Below are 19,418 nucleotides of genomic sequence, written 5' to 3'. Positions count from 1 at the left end.
GGTTGAGGACCTTCTACGGCCCTGTCCAGCTCTCTGAGAATAACCACCAGTCTCCTGAAATCTCCTCCATGTTCTGGAGATTGTGCTGAGAGACACAATAAACCTTCTTGCTGCTGCATGTGTGGATGTGCCATCCTGGAGAAGTCGGACAACATGTTCAACTTCTGTAGGGTTAAGGAATCGCCTCATACTGCCAGTAGAGATAATTATCAAGCCAAAATCAGCACGAGTGGAAAACCAGCCAAAAAAGATCAAGAGGGAGAAACTTGAAATGACCTCCACATGTAACACCAGTCCTGTTTGGAGGGTTTTCTAATTGTTGCCACTGAAGTGCACCTGTTGTTAATTCCATGAACACCAATACAGCTGAAATTGATTAACGAGGCCCTCAGCTGGTTAACCAACAAGGAAATTATCAAACAGGTTTAATTCAATTCATGCCAGGCCCAATAAAAAAAGTGTCCCTTTAATTTTTGTGAGCAGTATATAACTCATTGCATAAAATTATCAAGTGATTGAGTGAACAAATGAGAAATGTCTAAAATGAGAAAAGTGGACTCTGAAAATCGTGTCTTTCGAGATGAGTGGACCGAAGCTTTCGCTTTCATTTTGCCAGCAGCAAGTTCTACGAGGACAGTGTGTATTATATGAATGGAGACTGTGATCAAGCAGCAGTACGAGACAAAGCTTTTGACATAAATTACCTGCCAGGTTGAGCGACGCAGGCACAGAAAATACACGAACTTAAAGGAAAATACAAGCGTAAAACACACAGATGCTAACAGCACAACAACGAGGTTACGAGTGCCCGTAACACAAACAGGCTTAGAGTACAAAAGGAGATGTTTTCTTTTTTCCATCAAAGTAGCAATGTACACATTAGGTTCTACCTATAGCTGTGAATCAGCCTTCTCAACTGTTAAAATGATTAAAAAGAAGTACCACTCCTAGCTTACCCATGAGCATGTGTGCATATGCCTCAGAATGGTTTTGACTCCTTTCCTTCCCAGATTTAAGAGCTTAGCTGCCAGTGATAATGCAAATTTGTTTATGAGATAAGTCTATTTTGGAGTTTATCTTTATGTTGATGAAGTTTTTTGCACTCATCAAAGTTATTGTTTTAATGTTTTAAAATGTAGTATTATTGACAACCTTATGTTAAGGGCTGTAAAACAGAAAGTTAACATTTGCACAAGACAAGGGATGAATTATGAGTGTTTTTGGGGTGCATTCATGTTGCCTGTTGCACTTTAAGTGAAACACAACAGAATGTTAAACTCTCTAAAAGAGCACACACATTGCACTACAAGGAAGTATATGTACAATCTTTTTTTTTAGTCTTCATTGCAGTTATATATATTTAAGTATTTTGTATAAAAATGAATGAGAGAATTACTTGTTGAGATAATAAGCTAAAAAAGTTCTTTGCCAGTTTAACTATAAATTGCAATTAAATAAAAGAACAGAAAACAGAATTTTTGTCTGAATGTTTTTACATTGATGTAAAAACATTCAGACAATTATTTTTTCTGTATGTTCGGACCCTGGTCTACCAAGCTGACAGAGTTACGAGACCTCTCACCAATTTAGTTGGGGAAGCCTGACCTAGAACCTGTAAACACTCTTTATAATTGTATTGTAGATATAAAGTTTTGGATGGCAGAAAACTTCCTTCAGCTCAGCCAGAACAAAACTGGTTCTTATCATCAGTGCTGAAGACAAGAGCGAGATGATTCCACCTTTTTGGACCCCCTCGAAAATGAGATGGTACATCTTAAGGGGCATTCCACTAATAAATACTAATACTAAACTCAATCATTTTAAACATTTTTACTGTGTGAGAAATGCAGGTGTTATTTTAGACTCTGAGCCGAATTTCATCCCTCATAATAAAAATGCTGTTATAACAGGATTATACTATTTCAAAATTCTTGCCCATTCCTCTTTCTTGCCAGCATAGAGCTGCTGATACATTCTTTTATTTTTAGTTTAGATTATTGTAATGTCTTGCTCTGTATCAAACTTACAGCTATTACAGAACTTAGCAGCACAAGTTCTAACAAGGACTCGGGGGCAGGAACACATTACAGCCGTTTTAATTTGCTGCAATGACTCCCTGTGGATTTTAGTATTAATTTTAAGATTCTGGCCTGCACGGTGACGCAGTGGTTAGCGCTCTTGCCTCACAGCGAGAAGGCCCCGGTTCGACTCCCGGCTGGGACCTTTCTGTGTGGAGTTTGCATGTTCTCCCCGTGCATGCGTGGGTTTTCACCGGGGACTCCGGCTTCCTCCCACCATCCAAAAACATGCCTCATAGGTTAATTTGTGACTCTAAATTGCCCCTAGGTGTGATTGTGAGAGTGAATGTGTGTGTGTGATTGAGGCCCTGTGACAGACTGGCGACCTGTCCAGGGTGTACCCCGCCTTCGCCCATCAGTAGCCGGGATAGGCTCCGGCACCCCCGCGACCCCGAAAGGGGCGAAGCGGTCAAGAAAATGGATGGATGGATGGATTTTAAGATTCTTTTAAGAGTTAATAAATGTCAGGGATCAGCCATCCATCTCCACCTACGACCACCAGAGGGAGCTCTCGCCTGAATTCTAACCTGCTCTGCTCTTACCTGCCATCTTCCTGCCACATCATCACCAGCTGTTTCTCATCACTCTCATTACCCTCTGTGTATTTATTCACTGGACTCTGCTCTGTGCAAAGTATTGTATTTGTCACTGATACAACTCTAAACGTTTACTCCTTTATAACCCCTTTGTTTTTGACCTCTGCTTGTTTTTCCCAATGCCCTGCCTCGCTCCTTGTCTGACCTTTTGCCTGGATTTTGACTTCGCCTACTGAGGTGAAGTTAGTTGGATATTGGATATTCGGCAGACATTCACTCTGTTTATGGTTAGGGACTGTCAACAAATAAAAAAAAAATTCTCAATAGTTTTTAAATATATCTAATCAGTCCAAATCACTCTAGAATAATAAGATTAACTAAGAACTATCGAGGTCAGAAACTTAGATTCACTTTTGATGCTGTTACGGTCCTCGCCTGTGGAACAGCTTGCTGGAGAGCCTCAGGGCTGCAGAGTAGGGCTGGATGTCAGTTATAATGTCCAGAAACTATTTGATTCTATTCACAAGAGCCTGAATTGATTTGATTATGATTTTTTTTTTCTTTAGATTCTTCAATTCAGTTTTAAGTTTATAAATTTATACACATTTGTTTGGAAATATTTAAAAAATCTATTATTTAATTTGAATATGTTTGTATTAATCTGATCCAGTCCACATACTGTAAATATATCAGTTAAATAATGAGATTGTTGTTATCATCCAGTGTTACATGGATTCTCTAAAGGAGAAGTTCTAACAAAAATGTTCAGATCATTAACATTGTAAACATTGTTCTGCTTCTCCTGGATGACGTTTCAGTTTGGCAACTAGGTAGTGATCACGCTATAGAAGTACACCTTATTTAAAAAGAATTAGTATAAAGAAAAAAACGATGTTTTAGACCACAAATAGCTACTTATAAATATATTTCCTTAAAATAGTCTTGAAAATTCATACCTGTGTGTAAATAAAGATGTTCATTTAGTCAGCAATGTATTTTTTTGGGTCAATTGAACGTTAGCATTAGCTGTCCTATGAGAAATTCTATTAAACGTTACCATCAAGTTAGCAGACTTTATGTGCTAAATCAATTTACATCTTTTGTGAATCGATTTTTGATCTGTTAAGCTTAAATTGAGTGACTTTTTTCAATACAGCCCTATAGTAGAGACTGCAGAGGTTTTTAAGAAGAAGCTTAAGACCCTCCTTTATAATTTTGCTTTTAGATAATTGTATCTGATTATTTCTTTATTTTATTATTTTTATTATATATTATTTTCTTTATTTTATTGTATACATTTGATCTTATTTTCTTTTTTGTAGTGTCAGGAAGGGCATCTGGCGCAAAAACTCTGCCAAATCACTGATGCGAAACAGTGGGTGCTGTTTCACTGTGGCGACCCCGAAAGGGATAAGCCGAAAGTGAAGAAGATGTTGGAGCAGTACAGGGCATGTATGAGGGCTGTAAGACTGTGGTGAGGTGAGCTGTAGGGGTGACAGAGGAGTTCAAGGTGGAGGTGGGATTACATCAGGGATCAGCTCTGAGCCCCTTCCTGTTTGCAATGGTGATGGACAGACTGACGGATGAGGTTAGACAGGAATCACCATGGACTATGATGTTTGCAGATGATATTGTGATTTGTAGTGAGAGCAGGGAACAGGTGGAGGTGGAGTTAGAGAGGTGGAGGTTTGCCCTGGAAAGGAGAGGAATGAAGGTTAGCCGCAGTAAGACAGAGTACATGTGTGTGAATGAGAGGAACCAGAGTGGAAGAGTGAGGTTACAGGGAGAAGAGATAAAGAAGGGGGAGGAGTTTAAGTATCATGGTCAAGTCAAGTCAGCTTTATTTGTCAAATATACTGTGATACAGAGCACAGATGTAGTGTCCTTCCTCTCAATCCACGGTGCAAATAGCAATTATAGTAGAAGTAATAGAATAAAAATAATAGCAGTAGGATGTTATTTACAAATATACTGTTGGGATTCCTCTCTGCTATGCTATGAGTGGACTGTTTGTTGGCCTCATCAATTACTCAGCTGCCTCCAATCACCTGCTTAGACTCCAGTATAAAAATCCAGCTTCTGCTTCCACTTGCTGCCTGATTGTCTGTGCTCCTAGCCCAGTTAAACCAAGCCAGTCTATACGTCAGCTCTAGCTCCAAGCCAGTCTGCTAAGCCAGTTCTGCTCCCTTCCACATCAGCTCAGCCCCAGTCTCACCTCACCCGTGGAGATTAGGACCTCCTACAATAAACTGAAACTTAAATCTCTTTGCCTGCGTCTGCTGCGTTAATCCTCCAGTCTCGCTCTTCACCACAACATATACAATAGGAGGAACTATAAAGTGGCAATAGTGCAAAGTCTTTGGTCAGGAGGTCACATAGTGACAATCCTCAAGAGAAGTATGCAGTTGATGGTTCTGGATAAAAAAAAAACTATGTTGAACAATATTCCAGTGTTCTTTAATAAACGTTTAAAAAGCATGATCAGAAGTGTTTTCGATGAGTATGGATCGGTAACTGACATTCTTCAGGGGTTGAGACAGAGACTGGGGGTTCTCTGTATTTGTGGATTTGCGGAGGTCTCTGGTCCCTAATCCCCAGGAATAAGGAGGGAATACTGTATACGCAATGTACAAAAAGCAAAGCAAGAAAAAGTCGAGCTGCTAGATGATGCCCTTTGTTGTACACTTTTCTAGTTGTTATACTACAATGACACAGGAAGCAGGACAGAGTGTCAATCAGAACTGCAATGGGTACATATACACCTCAAATTCCCTCCAGTTTAACCCTTAAATCTAACTATAAATCATTAGGATACAATGCAAGGTCCAATTAACTGTTGTGTTCTTAAACCTAATTACTGGCACCTATTTGTCCGTTCATTAAGGAACACAAAGTTGTGTTTGTGTGAAAAGGTGACAGCTTTCTCTGACCTTAACATCTGGACTCACCTGTACGGCAGCTAGCCCCACGAAGGCGTGAACCGTGTCCTCAAATGTGGAGTCGTCAGCCTCCATGAGCAGTTGAGACACAACCAATCCCATGTCCTTCAGGACAGAATCAGAGCGCAGAATGGACTTTCTGAACTCTTGTAGATTCATCAGACTGCGGCCCATTCCTGCCCACTGTGTTCCCATTCCTGCAGGTTCATAAAAGGGGGGGTCACAATCTACAGCACTGACAAAACGGGAGATGGATCAGCGATGATCTGAATCATCTCCTGACCTTAATTTGTCAAAGTTTGATATTTTAGAGGCACATTGGTTCAGCTCTGAAGAACCACAAAGACATAAAGTAAACAACTGTAAAGTTTCTGGTTCACCCACCTGAGCAGACATACCAGAGCGGCCTGGCTGCAGCCGGAGCCTGCTGCACTTCCATCACGTCACTCTGGAAGCCCAGGAGGGTGTAGCCTCTGAAGGGCATGCTGACAGTAGGGGATGCTGCTACACAGTTCAGTAAGGAGACAAAGCTGTCTGTGCAGTGCTCCCTCCCTTTTTGGAGGAGGGTGCTCACTGCCGCCTCAGTGCGGCCACAGGCTTGAAGTACTCTAGGAATAGTCCCTGGTGAGCTGGAGTCTGCTGCCTTTTTAGGAGGACGAAGGATGACATGAACATTTGAGCCTCCGAATCCGAAGGAGTTGATTCCTACAATGCCTCCTTGGACAGGAACAGGAGAGTCAACGACCTTTACCCGCCCATCAAAGAGGGCAGGAATATCCGGATTGGGACTGTTGAAGTGCAGGTTAGGAGCCCAGATCCCCTGCTCCAGACACAGCAACACCTGTGTGTGTGTGTGTGTGTGGGGGGGGGGGCAAAAAGTATGGGTATTTACTTTAAATAGAAGACATTAATAGGTAAAGAGCAACAAATAGGTTTGTGAAGTTAAACCAATTTTACCAAAACAGAAACTCCTTCCGACAGCCTTGTCTGTTAGATTTTGCAAAGATTTGATAGCCATGAGTTCAGGTTAAGTTTTTTGCAGTTCAATTTCAAGTAAATAGTATTAGTTAGTTAACGTTGTATTTTGAAATTTGACTAGATCAGGGGTCACCAATGTGGTGCCCAAGGGCACTAGGGTGCCCCCAAGGACCACACAAGGTGCCTGAAAGTCTCTACTAAAAATAAATAACAACTCACTTGTAAGCGGTGTCTAAAACTATTGCTATTTAAAAAAAAAAAAAAAAAAACGCTTGCATTTAAATAGATTTAAAAATTAAAACGTCTTATAAATATGTTGATAATACATGAACTTTAGATAAGTTTAGGTGACCTCTGACCTACTCCGGTTCAAAGATCATTAATTTAGTTAAAATGTTGCAGATTTGGTCATTAGTTTAAAATGTGACAAGATTAGTTTAAAATGTGTAAGTTGATTTTTCTTTAACATTACATAGTTGATAAAGATGGTACAACAAAGTGAAAATGGGACATTTTTCCCATGAAATGTAGTGACAGAAGTGATCATCTGAAAATGTAACAATTACTGAGATTAATAAAGTTCTGAATATTAACATCTGTTTCCTAGCTTGTTGTCAGTGTTGATAATTATGTTGAGAAATCAGTGTCTTCATGCAGAATAGTATCATTAATTATTAATAATAACTAACTATAACTAAGCAAATTTGTTATTTCAAAATGGTATTCCTTCGTATGACTCAGTACCATAAAGTAGCTCTCAGTTTCAAAAATGTTGGTGAATCCTGATCTAGTTACTCTTACTTAAGAGAATGTGTGTCTGCTTGATCATTTTTTTCCTTTTAAATTGACGTGATTCCGTCACTTCCTGCTTGATGGGGGTTTCAACATGAATGTCACTTGAGCCAAGACGGTACACCAGGTAAACACTAGAGTGCTACTTATGCTAGTTATTCACCAAAATTTAAAACCTAGCAACAGAAATGAACATTTTTACAATCTTTGTCTGTGTTGTCAGACTAAATATCCAAGACATTTTCTTGAAATTGCTAGCTTTATTTTACATAAGAGATTGAGATTAGGATAAAAACTGGTTGATTTTTGAGTGACTGGGGATAGTAAAAAAAAAAAAAAAAAGTTTACTGGGGGTGGACTTAACTTTTTGTGGAAAGGCAGGAGTTTGATGACATCTTTGTTCTTAAACGTGGGATAAGAGGGCTATTATAGCCTCATACAAACCAACAGCTAATGTTAACACTTGGTGCTGAATCTGCCTCACAGACACAATGGTAAAGGTTTTGTGCTCACTATGAAAACAAACGCTGGTCCAGGAAATATACTAACCTGTGCTTTTTTTCGGGAATACAGATATGAACAAGCAGGGTCTTGGGTCAATACAAGATGCCCAAGACTCACTGTGACCCTTGTCTTTTTCTGCATATGATTTAAAAAAAACCCATCAAACTCTGGAACAACATTAAATCTAGAAACTATACGATCTTCACGATACGATACACGATACATGGCTCACGATATCAATAATATCGCGATAATGCGATAATTGGTAAAAATCCTCTCTAGTAACTAGCATTATAAAGAAGAACATGTTTTTGGGGAAAATATATCCCTATTTCTCTTTTTTAGCTTAAACACAATCATAATAAACAACTTTTCTTATTTTGTATAACAAATTATAGACACTTGTGTGCAACATTGTTGAAATCAGTAATACTATGTCTTTGACAAGCATTGACAACAACTGAATTGGAATTATCTGTCAAATTTAATGTTAACAATAGTAAACATGATCAGCAGTGACACTACTTAGAGCAGAATTGTTGTAAGCAACAGAACAAAAATTAAATAAGTCAAGTGGCGACAGCTATCTACCTCTAAAAGAATGTCACACCAAAGGATGATGAATATAATGTTTTACAGCCTCTCTCACAATTGACCTAATTTTTTGTGCCTTTTTCCCTCACTTGAAAAGGGCTGAGCATCCAAAAATGAAGGCTGATTTACTCAGACTGTTACTTGAGATTATTTTTCCAATTTTTATCATTTTTCCATTTGGTCAGTCAGCAGTCAATAGGTAAAAACCTTAAAACACACATAATAATGGCAATAAATATAATTTTAAGTGCTTCAATTAATTAGCAACCTCCCTAATTTATAGTGAATTCATGTACTTTAGTTTAATTACATTTTAATTTAAGTTCAAACATCAAATCATGCTTTTTTATTTAAGAATTACTTTAAATTAACATTAGCAACAAGTAATTACATTGTTTGAAAACGTCACATTATAAATTTACCAAAGTTACACCGTACACCAGCAGGTTAAACATTGAAGTGCATGAAAGCGAAAAATTCTGACGGTACCTTAAGTACACACAAACAACTGCGAAGCACGCGCCCAGTTCCCACAGCAAACAGGAAGTAAGTGATCGCTGACATTCTAGCGCTCAGACAAAGTCACTTCTTACCGGCTGGATCTCCTACAGATGGATGATAAATGCTGACAGGTAGAGATGCTTCACACGCGCTACAGAGCCTGTATCTCACCGGTGCTTCTCCTGAATGAGCGCGTGCATCGCTATTAAATGTCCGACCCAGCGCGCCCATCTGCTCAATAGTTCCGGCGCACGACTCGCACGCTCAGCGCAACAGCCTCTTCAAATGAAAATATAATATCGATACTTGGTGAGAACCCATCGAGAATCAATCGCAGGACTAAATATCGCAATATATCGCAATATCGATATTTTGGCACACCCCTATTAGAAACCCAAAACACCCTCACCTGTGCTCTTAAACCTACCTTCGTCAGAGCAGCCAGACCCGAGGCCGGTTCTGGATGCCCCATGTTGGACTTGGTGGAGCCAATAAGCAAAGGTGCCCGCTCAGACTGACAGAACACGCTGACAATACCGTTGACTTCCTGCGGGTCCCCAACCTAAAGACAGGTGAGCAGTACAGAGCACTAATGAACACAATGTTTCATTTCAGATAAAATGTTCTGATCAGGAAAACTTATTCTGACCTTTGTTCCAGTGCCATGGGCTTCGATGTACTCCACCTGTTCAGGAGTTATATTAGCCTGCTGATACAGAGAACGAACCAGCCTCTGCTGCATCTCACCTGAAGGAAAGGTGACACCTGGGCAAAGACGTGTCAGACATGAGGACACAGAACAAGTAATCCCAAACTATTGGACCTTAACACACATGGTTCTGTCAGAGGTAAGTGCAGGAGTGCTACACAGACCTGCTGAACATCTGTACAGCTCCTTACCCTGCTCCTTGTACCCATCTGTGTTGGTACCTGCATTGACCACGGTTGCATAGACTCTCTTCGCGGCTGATTTTTTTGTGAGCAGTACTACGAGTGCAGCCTCTGACCGGCAATACCCGTTCCCTGGGAGAACACAAAGCAGACACTCAGACGCAAAAGATGGTTACAAAAAGATAAAAGTGACAGAACGCAGTCGGTGAAAGATGCCTGCACTGCCTCCTTTTACCTGAAGCATCAAAGGACTTGCAGGTCCCGTCAGGACTAAGCATGCCCAGTTTCATGAACTGCACTGAGGTGTTGGGCTTCAGCAGCAGATTAACCCCACCCACTAGAGCAGCTTCACAGTGGCCTTGACGAATGGCATGGAAGGCGTTCTCTAATGCCAACAGGCTGGAGGAGCAGGCCGTGTCTATGGCAGTGCTGGGACCTGAGGATAAAGAGAGGAGCATCATCTTCAGAGCAGTGGCTGCCAACGTCCAGGACAACGTCCCAGCATCTTCTCAGAAAACAATTGAGACTGATTTCTGATGGTTCCATCCACAAGCATTTTTGCTAATGAAACACCAAGTCATACGCTCTGTGAGACTGAAGCTTTTGGAAAACAGCCGTCAACTGTGCGGGTCAGAGATTTCTGAAGTAATATATTCTCTCCCTGTGACTACATGAAGGCCTTAGATAGTAAAAACAAATAAGGCATCCCCGTCAATTATTTATATATATATATATGTATGCAGTTCTTTTACTATGTTATCTGCTTTTAACTAGACTCAACAAGGGTGAATCAGAATTATTGTGTCTAATCAGTGTGTCTATATGCACATAAACAGTTAAACAGTTAATAAATTAAAAGGAGCAGAAAGAAGAAAACTTGTATTATCTGCCCCTACAACTAAATAAACCAAATTAAATCAAAATGTATCAAACTGGAAAAATGAACATAAAAATCCTGCTAGGTTTTACATAGGTATATGTAAACAAAAATACATACACATTTACATAAACAGTTGTCTAAACAAACCCTCATTTAATTCTATTAACCCACACTATGCCCAGTGGCATTAACTATATAGGATTTATGAAATTATTTTCTACAACTTATCTCTGATATTGATTGAATGTATTGATCACAGCAATGTCAATAAACATTGTAGAATTAGCTAAAAGAGCCTTTGGTGAGCTGAAAGGAGAAAGAATCAGGGTTTTGGAGGAGGTTCTGTCCATGAAGATCTTCACTTCCTCGTCCAGCTGACATCCGGATCAGAAATCTGTTTGCTTATCCGTCTCTTTTTGGTCTTTTTTAGAAAATCATCAACTCATTTATGTTTTACTTTGAGTCATTTTTATTCATTTGCAATAGTTTATATTTGGTTTATGTTTTTTTTTTTTTTTGTCTTAAAATATATATTTATGTATTTCTTGTTGCTTTTTATTTACTTATTTTAATGTTCTGTTTAGCCATTTATTATTTTGGGTATTTTTGTATTTTTATTATTTATTATGTGTATTTTGGGGCTGCACGGTGGCGCAAGTGGTTAGCGCTCTTGCCTCACAGCGAGAAGGCCCCGGTTCGACTCCCGGCTGGGACCTTTCTGTGTGGAGTTTGCATGTTCTCCCCATGCATGCGTGGGTTTTCACCGGGGACTCCGGCTTCCTCCCACCGTCCAAAAACATGCTTCATAGGTTAATTGGTGACTCTAAATTGCCCCTAGGTGTGAATGTGAGAGTGGATGTGTGTGTGATTCAGGCCCTGCGACGGACTGGCAACCTGTCCAGGGTGTACCCCGCCTTTGCCCTTCAGTAGCCGGGATAGGCTCCGGCACCCCCGCGACCCCGAAAGGGAAGAAGCGGTCAAGAAAATGGATGGATGGATTATGTGTATTTTGTCACTTTATTTAGATTAGTTTATAAATACTAAACTATTTTAACTATTAAAACAGCCAACATACTTTCTTTGTAGCAGATGATAAAAAAAATCTATTTTTGTCGTCATCAATTTACCAAACCAACAAGTTGCTACTGCAGAAACTTTTGATTCCTGTTTAAAAATTGCACACACAAAAAAATCCATGGATGAGAAAATCTTAAGCGATAACAGAATGTATTTTTTCATTCTTTGTTATTAGCTGCATTTCCATTACACATTTGCGCAAAACTTTATGGAAATTCTTGGAATTAAAAAAAAAAAACGTTTCGAAATGACACTGTTTCCATTAAATCATAATTTTGCGATAAATCACAAACCAACTCACGTGATAAGTCATTAAAAACACGGCGATGAATGAGAACAAGTATTTTTTTTTTTTATTTCATTCACTAAAAGGGAGCATGTGGGTGACGTCACAGCTCTGTCTGGGGCGCGCGTGCAGCGCAGCTCGACACAGAAGAAAGAGAAGTCTGTTCAGTGGTTAAAAGAAAAAGCATTCTAACAAATAAGCATCTGGACCTTTTTTCTGTTTGAAACGCCACAGCATAAATTCAAGTTTCTGTCACGGCGCTCGCGCTCACGAGACTTCAGGCTCCAAGCTGCAAACGTGCGTCTGCAGATGAAGCGCGATTCTGTATGACCCGCAATTTACAAAGCACTTTGACGCTCCAGGACTTCTTGGTGCGCCGGCTGTGCAGCGCTCAGATCAGACAAGCGCATTTATTTCGAAAAAAGTGTTTCCGTTTTGCGAAAAATGTCTATTTCCTCCTGTAAGAGCAATTTCTTTCTTCGAAAAATGCCAGTTTTTTCGAAACTGTGGTGTTTCCATTTGGATAATTTATTATCCAAATTTCAATTTGCGAAATTTCAGAGTTAATGGAAATGCGACTATTGATTATCTCATTAAGGAAAAAACAATTAAAAAAAAGAAAAATAGTGGGACAGGCCGTTTTTGGCTTCAGAAATAATGAACATAGTGTGGCAACCCTGGGGGTTAGCCCCGCCTTCAGCTCCTAAGACTCATGGGAAGTGGGAAATCTTGGGTGTGTTACATTGCTCACCATAAGTGAGGGAGCTGTGAGCAGAAGTGACCATCATACTGTTTGGCTGTTCATGTGTGGTCATAATAAATGGGCGTTGATGCTGGAAGTGGGAGTGCGCAGTCTGCTTCTCTGTTTACTTCTGTCTGAGAGTGTCCGAGTTGTACGGTGGATGGGGCACGGACGTCTCTCCACTCCAGCCAGTTAAAGGGTAGCTCAGCCCTGAGTCCCTGCTACAAGTGATGTACCAGCTGGGTCGTTACAATATATCTTTAAGTTGTTTTAATTTTTAATTCTTTATAAAGGCAGGTGTGATTTAAAGAAATTGCATCACAATAAAATAAAAATTTCGAGCAGCTCACAAGTGAGTTGTGCTATTTTTAGAAGAGGCCTGCGGGCGACTGATGTGGTGCTCCCCTGATTTAGAGGATTACATTTTTTAAGCACGATTGCACGCTTTTTTTTTTTTTACAAATTGAACAATAAGTAAAATCTTGACCTAGAATTTTCCACTTTATGTGTCAAGTTTCTTTTGATAACTGATTCTCTTTTTCGTATTTTAATGCAATTGTGGGAAAAACTACAACAGTACAGTGCATCTTTCTGTGAGCTGTCTCTGGGAAGGTCTGCTGAACTGATAGGCTTAAGACTCCCCACCCAGGAGATATCCCCTTAGGTTTCAGATTTTTTTTTTTTTTTGGCAATCCCAAGTGATAAAAGATGCTTTTAATTAAATGAAACCTTTATTCAAAAAAAAAAAAATAGAGAAGGGGATAATGGGAATGCACATCTACTTGGATTGCAGTTGCAGATCTAGATCCCAGCCTTTACTGAACCCTTTTCCAAGAGTTTACAGAAACTGTGGTTCAGTGCAAACAAAACCATAGAAAAACAACAGAGAGCCAAAGTAAATATTGTCACACCCCAAATCACTGAATACACACATCAGGCCAGACACTAACACATGGTCTGTTTGGACAAATCATGATGTCTGCAGCTAAATTTAGCAGAGAGGATTTCTGTCTCATAGTGAGGTCACATGGTCACGTGGACTTGGACAATGAAGGATCAGACAACATGTATGGATTTAGAAGATGGAAACAACAAAGTAGAGACAGACTGCTCAGAGACAGACCACTCAGGCTTGTGGCTTTAAAAACTGCACTCATGCAAGGAGATCCATATTATAGTTGGGTAAGCTTGACTCCAAAGTCTGCAACTTCTTCAGGTATTAATAATGTTGGATTTTTGTAGAAAAGATTAAGATAGGTTGACACCTATTGCGATTTGCACAGCAGAGACGTCCAGTGTGAAAGCAGCAGTCAATCTCTGAATAATCTCATGAACCCAGACATGGAGAACAGGTGCCGATGCTTTTGTAGAACTCATCAAAATGAATGAATCTCTCATCATCCATATCTCTTATGCATTGAAAATGTAAACAGACACTGTTCCATGTAGCGGTCAGGCTAAAAAAAAATTAGCTGCAGCTTCTCCCACATGTCTAAGGTTTCTGGTTTATGAACACATTCTGCTGCACATTGAAATAGGGGCAGCCATCACAAATTTGGCGTGCAAATCGTGTTTCATGTGAATGTAGCATAAGACTAAAATCTAATTTCAACTATATAAGAACAACATTTGATAGAAACCTCAGGAGAATTCTTGAAATAGGTTTTCTATAACTGTGAATCCATATCAGAGTGAAAAAAGAAAAAGCTTGTTTGGAATCTCTTTGAATGAGGTTTCTGAATGGTGACATTTGCATAAAAAGGACTGTAGTATTCTTGAACTACAGTTCAAAGCCATATTCCCTGCATATGTTACCAGACGCAGCAAAATCATGTTTTGTGTGATGAGAAAGAGAGGACAATACCTGATAAACTGGTTCAGGCAAATCTCTTATCAACCATGGATGACTGCCACTTTTTTCTGGGTGTCAGTCAGTTTGAAATTTCTGAGAAGAACCTTCTGTGTTTCAGAAATGTGCCTATTAGAACTCAGCAAACAGCAGGCTAACCTTTACTTTCTGACTGTAGTTAGATAAAAACCTTTGAGGATGACTGATGCTGTCAGAGATCCACCGTGAACATGAACAGCAGCTGGATCACCTGTGACACAACGTACCTTTAAAGTCAAAGAAGTATGAGAGTCTGTTGGCCAGCATGGCACGCTGGCAGCCGGTCATGCTGTAGCCCAACAACTCTTCTGGATCTCTGCTCAAGGCCTCCCCAGCCTCCGTGCCACTCACTCCAATGTAGACGCCAGTATTGCTACCACGCAACATGCCAGGATTTATCCCTGCATGGGAAAGTCATGTCAGAGTCAGGGACCCTTTCATTCCTCCTCTTTGTTTATGATTCTGCTTACCTCCATCCACAATTGCCTCATAAGCAACCTCCAGCATGAGGCGGAGCTGCGGGTCCATGGTGTTGGCCTGCTTGGGGTGGACTCCAAAGAAGGAGGCATCAAAGTGGCTGATGTCCTTCAGTTTACCATTCCTCTTAGGGAGACCATACAGACCTGAGGTCAGGGGTACACACAACTGGATCACTTAACATGCACTTCAGTAGGCAAGGCAAGGCAAGTTTATTTGTATAGCACATTTCATGTACAGAGACAATTCAAAGTGCTTTACATAAAACATTAAAAGAAACAATCAAAAGAAATAGTAAAAATGTCATTCATCATCATTCAAATCATTAAAATAAAATTAAAAGAAAGTAAAAAGATTTTAATTTAAAACAACCATAGATAAACAGTGCGGACGTAAACTTTTGAATACATATTAATCAAATGCAACTGAGAACAGGTGAGTCTTTAACCTGGATTTAAATACACTGAGTGTTTCAGCAGATCTAATGTTTTCTGGAAGTCTATTCCAGATCTGTGGTGCATAGAAGCTGAATGCAGCTTCTCCATGTTTAGTTCTGACTCTAGGAACTGATAAAAGACCGGATCCAGATGACCGGAGAGGTCTGGCTGGTACATACTGGGTCAGGAGGTCAGTCATGTATTTTGGTGCTAAACCATTCAAAGCTTTATAAACCAGTAACAGAACTTTAAAGTCTATCCTCTGACAGACAGGTAACCAGTGTAAAGACCTCAGAACTGGACTGATGTGGTCTACTTTCTTGGTCCTTGTGAGAACCCGAGCAGCAGAGTTCTGAATAAGCTGCAGTTTCCTGATGGATTTTTTTGGTAGTCCTGTAAAAACACTGTTACAGTAATCAAGTCGACTAAAGATGAAAGCATGCACTAGTTTCTCCAGGTCCTGCTTAGACATCAGATCTTTAATCCTTGAGATATTTTTGAGATGATAATAGGCTGATTTAGTGACTGCCTTAATGTGTTTATCAAAATTTAGGTCTGTGTCTATCACTACACCCAAGTTTCTGGCCTGGTTGGTAGTTTTTAGTTGAATAGATTGAAGCTCTGTAGTGACGTCTAACCTTTTTTCTTTAGCCCCAAAGACAATAACCTCAGTTTTGTTTTTGTTTAATTGAAGTAAGTTGTGACACATCCAGTCATTAATGTCCTCAATGCATTTACCAAGAGCCTGTACAGGGCCTCGGTCTCCTGGTGTCAGTCTAATATATATCTGTGTGTCATCTGCATAGCTATGGTAACTAATGTTGTTGTTCTTTATAACCTGGGCCAGTGGGAGCATGTAGATGTTAAATAGAAGTGGTCCCAGGATGGAGCCTTGGGGCACTCCACATGTAATTTCTATTGGCTCAGAAGTGAAGTTACCATTGACACAAAATATTTCCTGTTTTCTAAGTACGTTTTGAACCAGTTTAGTACTGGCCCAGTGAGACCCACCCAGTTTTCCAGTCGTCTGAGTAGTATTGCGTGGTCGACTGTATCAAACGCAGCACTGAGATCCAGTAAAACTAGCACTGACATATTTCCACTGTCTGTATTCAAACGTATGTCATTAGTCACTTTGGTCAGAGCCGTTTCAGTGCTGTGGTTCTGTCTGAAGCCGGACTGGAAGACATCATAGCAGTTGCTTTTTATTAGGAATTCATTTAACTGATGGAAAACAGCTTTTTCAATGATCTTACTTAAAAATGGCAGGTTTGATATCGGTCTGTAGTTGTTCATTTGAGTTTTGTCTAGACTGTCCCTTTTTAGGAGAGGTTTGATTACAGCTTTTTTCAGTGGTTCTGGGAAAACACCAGATGTTAAAGACAAGTTGACAATCTGGAGCAGGGCTGGTTCCAAACCTACTTCCAAAAAAGTGATGTTTCTGGTGTTTTTAACATGTTCTGGCAGCATTTTTCCATTATGGAGGACATATATAAGAATTTAAGATTTCAGCGGTTTCTGAATATTTCTATATTCAAATTGCGGTGAATCAAGAGCAGATGATGAAATGTCATTTGAAAAAAGCTTGTACCACAAGCTCCCTGCTCCGCCCCTTTTTGATGCATCCACTTGCAAACAAATAGATCCATGAATGTTTTTGTTTTCTTCGCCTGAGCTGGAATCCGGATCAAAATTGTTTGGCTGGTTAGGTCTTATATTGCTGATATTGTAATATTATTGCACTGGTAATGCTAACTTGGGATTGTGAGGGGCTGTAAGATGGGGATGGTTCTACATCAGAGGTAATGCAGGTGTGTCTTACTGTTCCCTTAGGCTTGTAAGATCATCTTAAGGAATGTCATGAACGATTGTCGTGTATGCAGTAAATGTATCATGAAGTATTTGTAAAGCTGACACTATGTAATTCTCGACGTGTGGGTGATGCTGTTGTACAGTCCTCTTTACACAAGGAATCTAGTTTTTAATAAGGCGCATGCACTGGCTACTTACTCAATTTCATCTCGCACAGGGTGTGCACGTGATACGCAAGTGCCTATAAGACGCCTGTGGGATGTCCACACAAACTGCACTGACTGTCTAATTTACCCATTTCAAACTGTCTGCCAACACTTATTAGGTGAACAGCACTAACTGGCCCCTTGCACAGTGCATAGGGTTTGGGGGGGCAAGAAAAACCCCTAAGACCGTGCCTGAATCTCACCTACTTTACCCTTACTTGTTGTTTACTTCTTTGCTATGAGCCACTACCTGCAGCATGCCAGTACATTTGCAAAAAAAAACTTTTTTGCTCTCTGTGGGTTCACAGAGTGGTCTACAATCTTGACTTCAAATCAAACTTCAGTCAAACTTTATTTGTAAAGAACTATACATAGATACAATACAAAGTGCTTTACATAGTAAAAGGTATGGTTTTCACTTCACTCGCTTAGCAATTTTGTGTTATGTGTTTTCCTAATGTTAAAATACTTTAAAGACTTATGTTGAGGAAAAAGGGATTATCAAAAATTACAACAAAATATGAGAAATCATGCCCCAGCATCTCACTGAGGCATGGCTTACAAGAGTACATAAGTAAATCTACCTGTATACAAGCATGGCTCCAGCCAACAACTTGTCCGGAGTGTAGTGCACTCCGAGCATCCATTGCTGTCTACAGACACCAATGGATGCTCGGAGTTTATCACTAGAGGAAAGTTGGTCATTCAAAGTGTGGCCCAATAACATTTACCTGAAGTTCAACATAGCTTTAGAAAGCAGCAAAGCAGTTTAATGACAGTTTAATTGCCTCACCTGGTTTCCACCGACGGTCGTCCTCTGTCACCATATCCACACCCCCTATAAGGTTTTCCCAGAATTGGTCTAGGTTGTTGGACTCTGGCAAGCGGCCTGACATCCCAGCAACAACTATCTCCTCCATGTTGAATGACTAAGCACAGACAGAAAATGCAGCAGAGATCAAATGATGAGCACTGTTTGGGGAAGTAATAACACCTGTGTGAGCATCCAAGAAGGATGTTAACTTGTAATTTGTAATTCCAAACTATTGAATTTCTCTAATAACTTAATTATTCTAACAATCTTTGTTGACCCTAAGGTTTTTTCTTTACTATTTAGATTCCTTTTAAAATATATACAAATGTTTTCTATATGTTGAAATAGTTATTTTTATAACATAATTATTCATTATGTTAAGAAATGATGGTAAGTTGCCTGTTAATAAAAAAAACAGACATTTTATTTTTTTTTCCCAAAAACTCCTAAAGTCTTTCTTGGCTCCATGTTATTTCTTTCATTTTTGTTCAGTAATAATATATCTGTGAGTGTTATATTAACAAAGGTGTGATGAACAACAGTCTTTTTTTAAATTAGAGAGTCATTATTAAAAAAAAACAAAAAAGCAAATCACAACAGCAATCCACTAAAAATATCCATCTGCTTGTAGAAAATTGAATGGAGAGGACGATTACTAGCGCTCTGATGGAATTTGAAAGATTCTTTACTTATGTGTCCGCAGAGACCAGTATGAAACCAGCCAATGAATCTGGCTTCCTGATGATCCGGTTCAAACACAAACATTTCTGTTTTGGAATCAGTCTCCAAAAATATGAAGTAATACTTGTGCTACTAAAATGAGACCAAAAGTCACAATTTTAAGGAAAACGTTTCCTAAGCGGGTTTCATAATGTACTGTTTTGAAATGATAATTTTCTTCAGTTTCCTCCATCTAAGCCTGTCTTCAGCATCCTCCACTCTAACACCAGCCACCTTCATGTCTTCATTCACTGCTTCCATAAACC

General features: G+C 39.7%; 1 protein-coding gene across 1 annotated transcript in view; it reads right to left on the bottom strand.

Moving 5' to 3' along the window:
• The window catches only part of fasn (fatty acid synthase), a gene marked incomplete at its 3' end in the record, with an annotated part of 108,812 nt that overhangs the window by 73,520 nt on the left and 15,874 nt on the right, over positions 1-19,418 (bottom strand). The window contains 9 exon segments of the mRNA XM_024261534.2: positions 5,563-5,750; positions 5,938-6,394; positions 9,350-9,484; positions 9,572-9,687; positions 9,823-9,945; positions 10,049-10,249; positions 14,914-15,087; positions 15,157-15,309; positions 18,412-18,547. Of these exon segments, the coding sequence (XP_024117302.1) occupies positions 5,563-5,750; positions 5,938-6,394; positions 9,350-9,484; positions 9,572-9,687; positions 9,823-9,945; positions 10,049-10,249; positions 14,914-15,087; positions 15,157-15,309; positions 18,412-18,538 (1,674 nt within the window). The 5' untranslated portion in view covers positions 18,539-18,547.

Source organism: Oryzias melastigma, unplaced genomic scaffold, assembly GCF_002922805.2.
Source record: "Oryzias melastigma strain HK-1 unplaced genomic scaffold, ASM292280v2 sc00221, whole genome shotgun sequence".
Lineage (NCBI taxonomy): Eukaryota > Metazoa > Chordata > Actinopteri > Beloniformes > Adrianichthyidae > Oryzias > Oryzias melastigma.
This window is presented reverse-complemented; position numbering and strand designations above follow the sequence as displayed.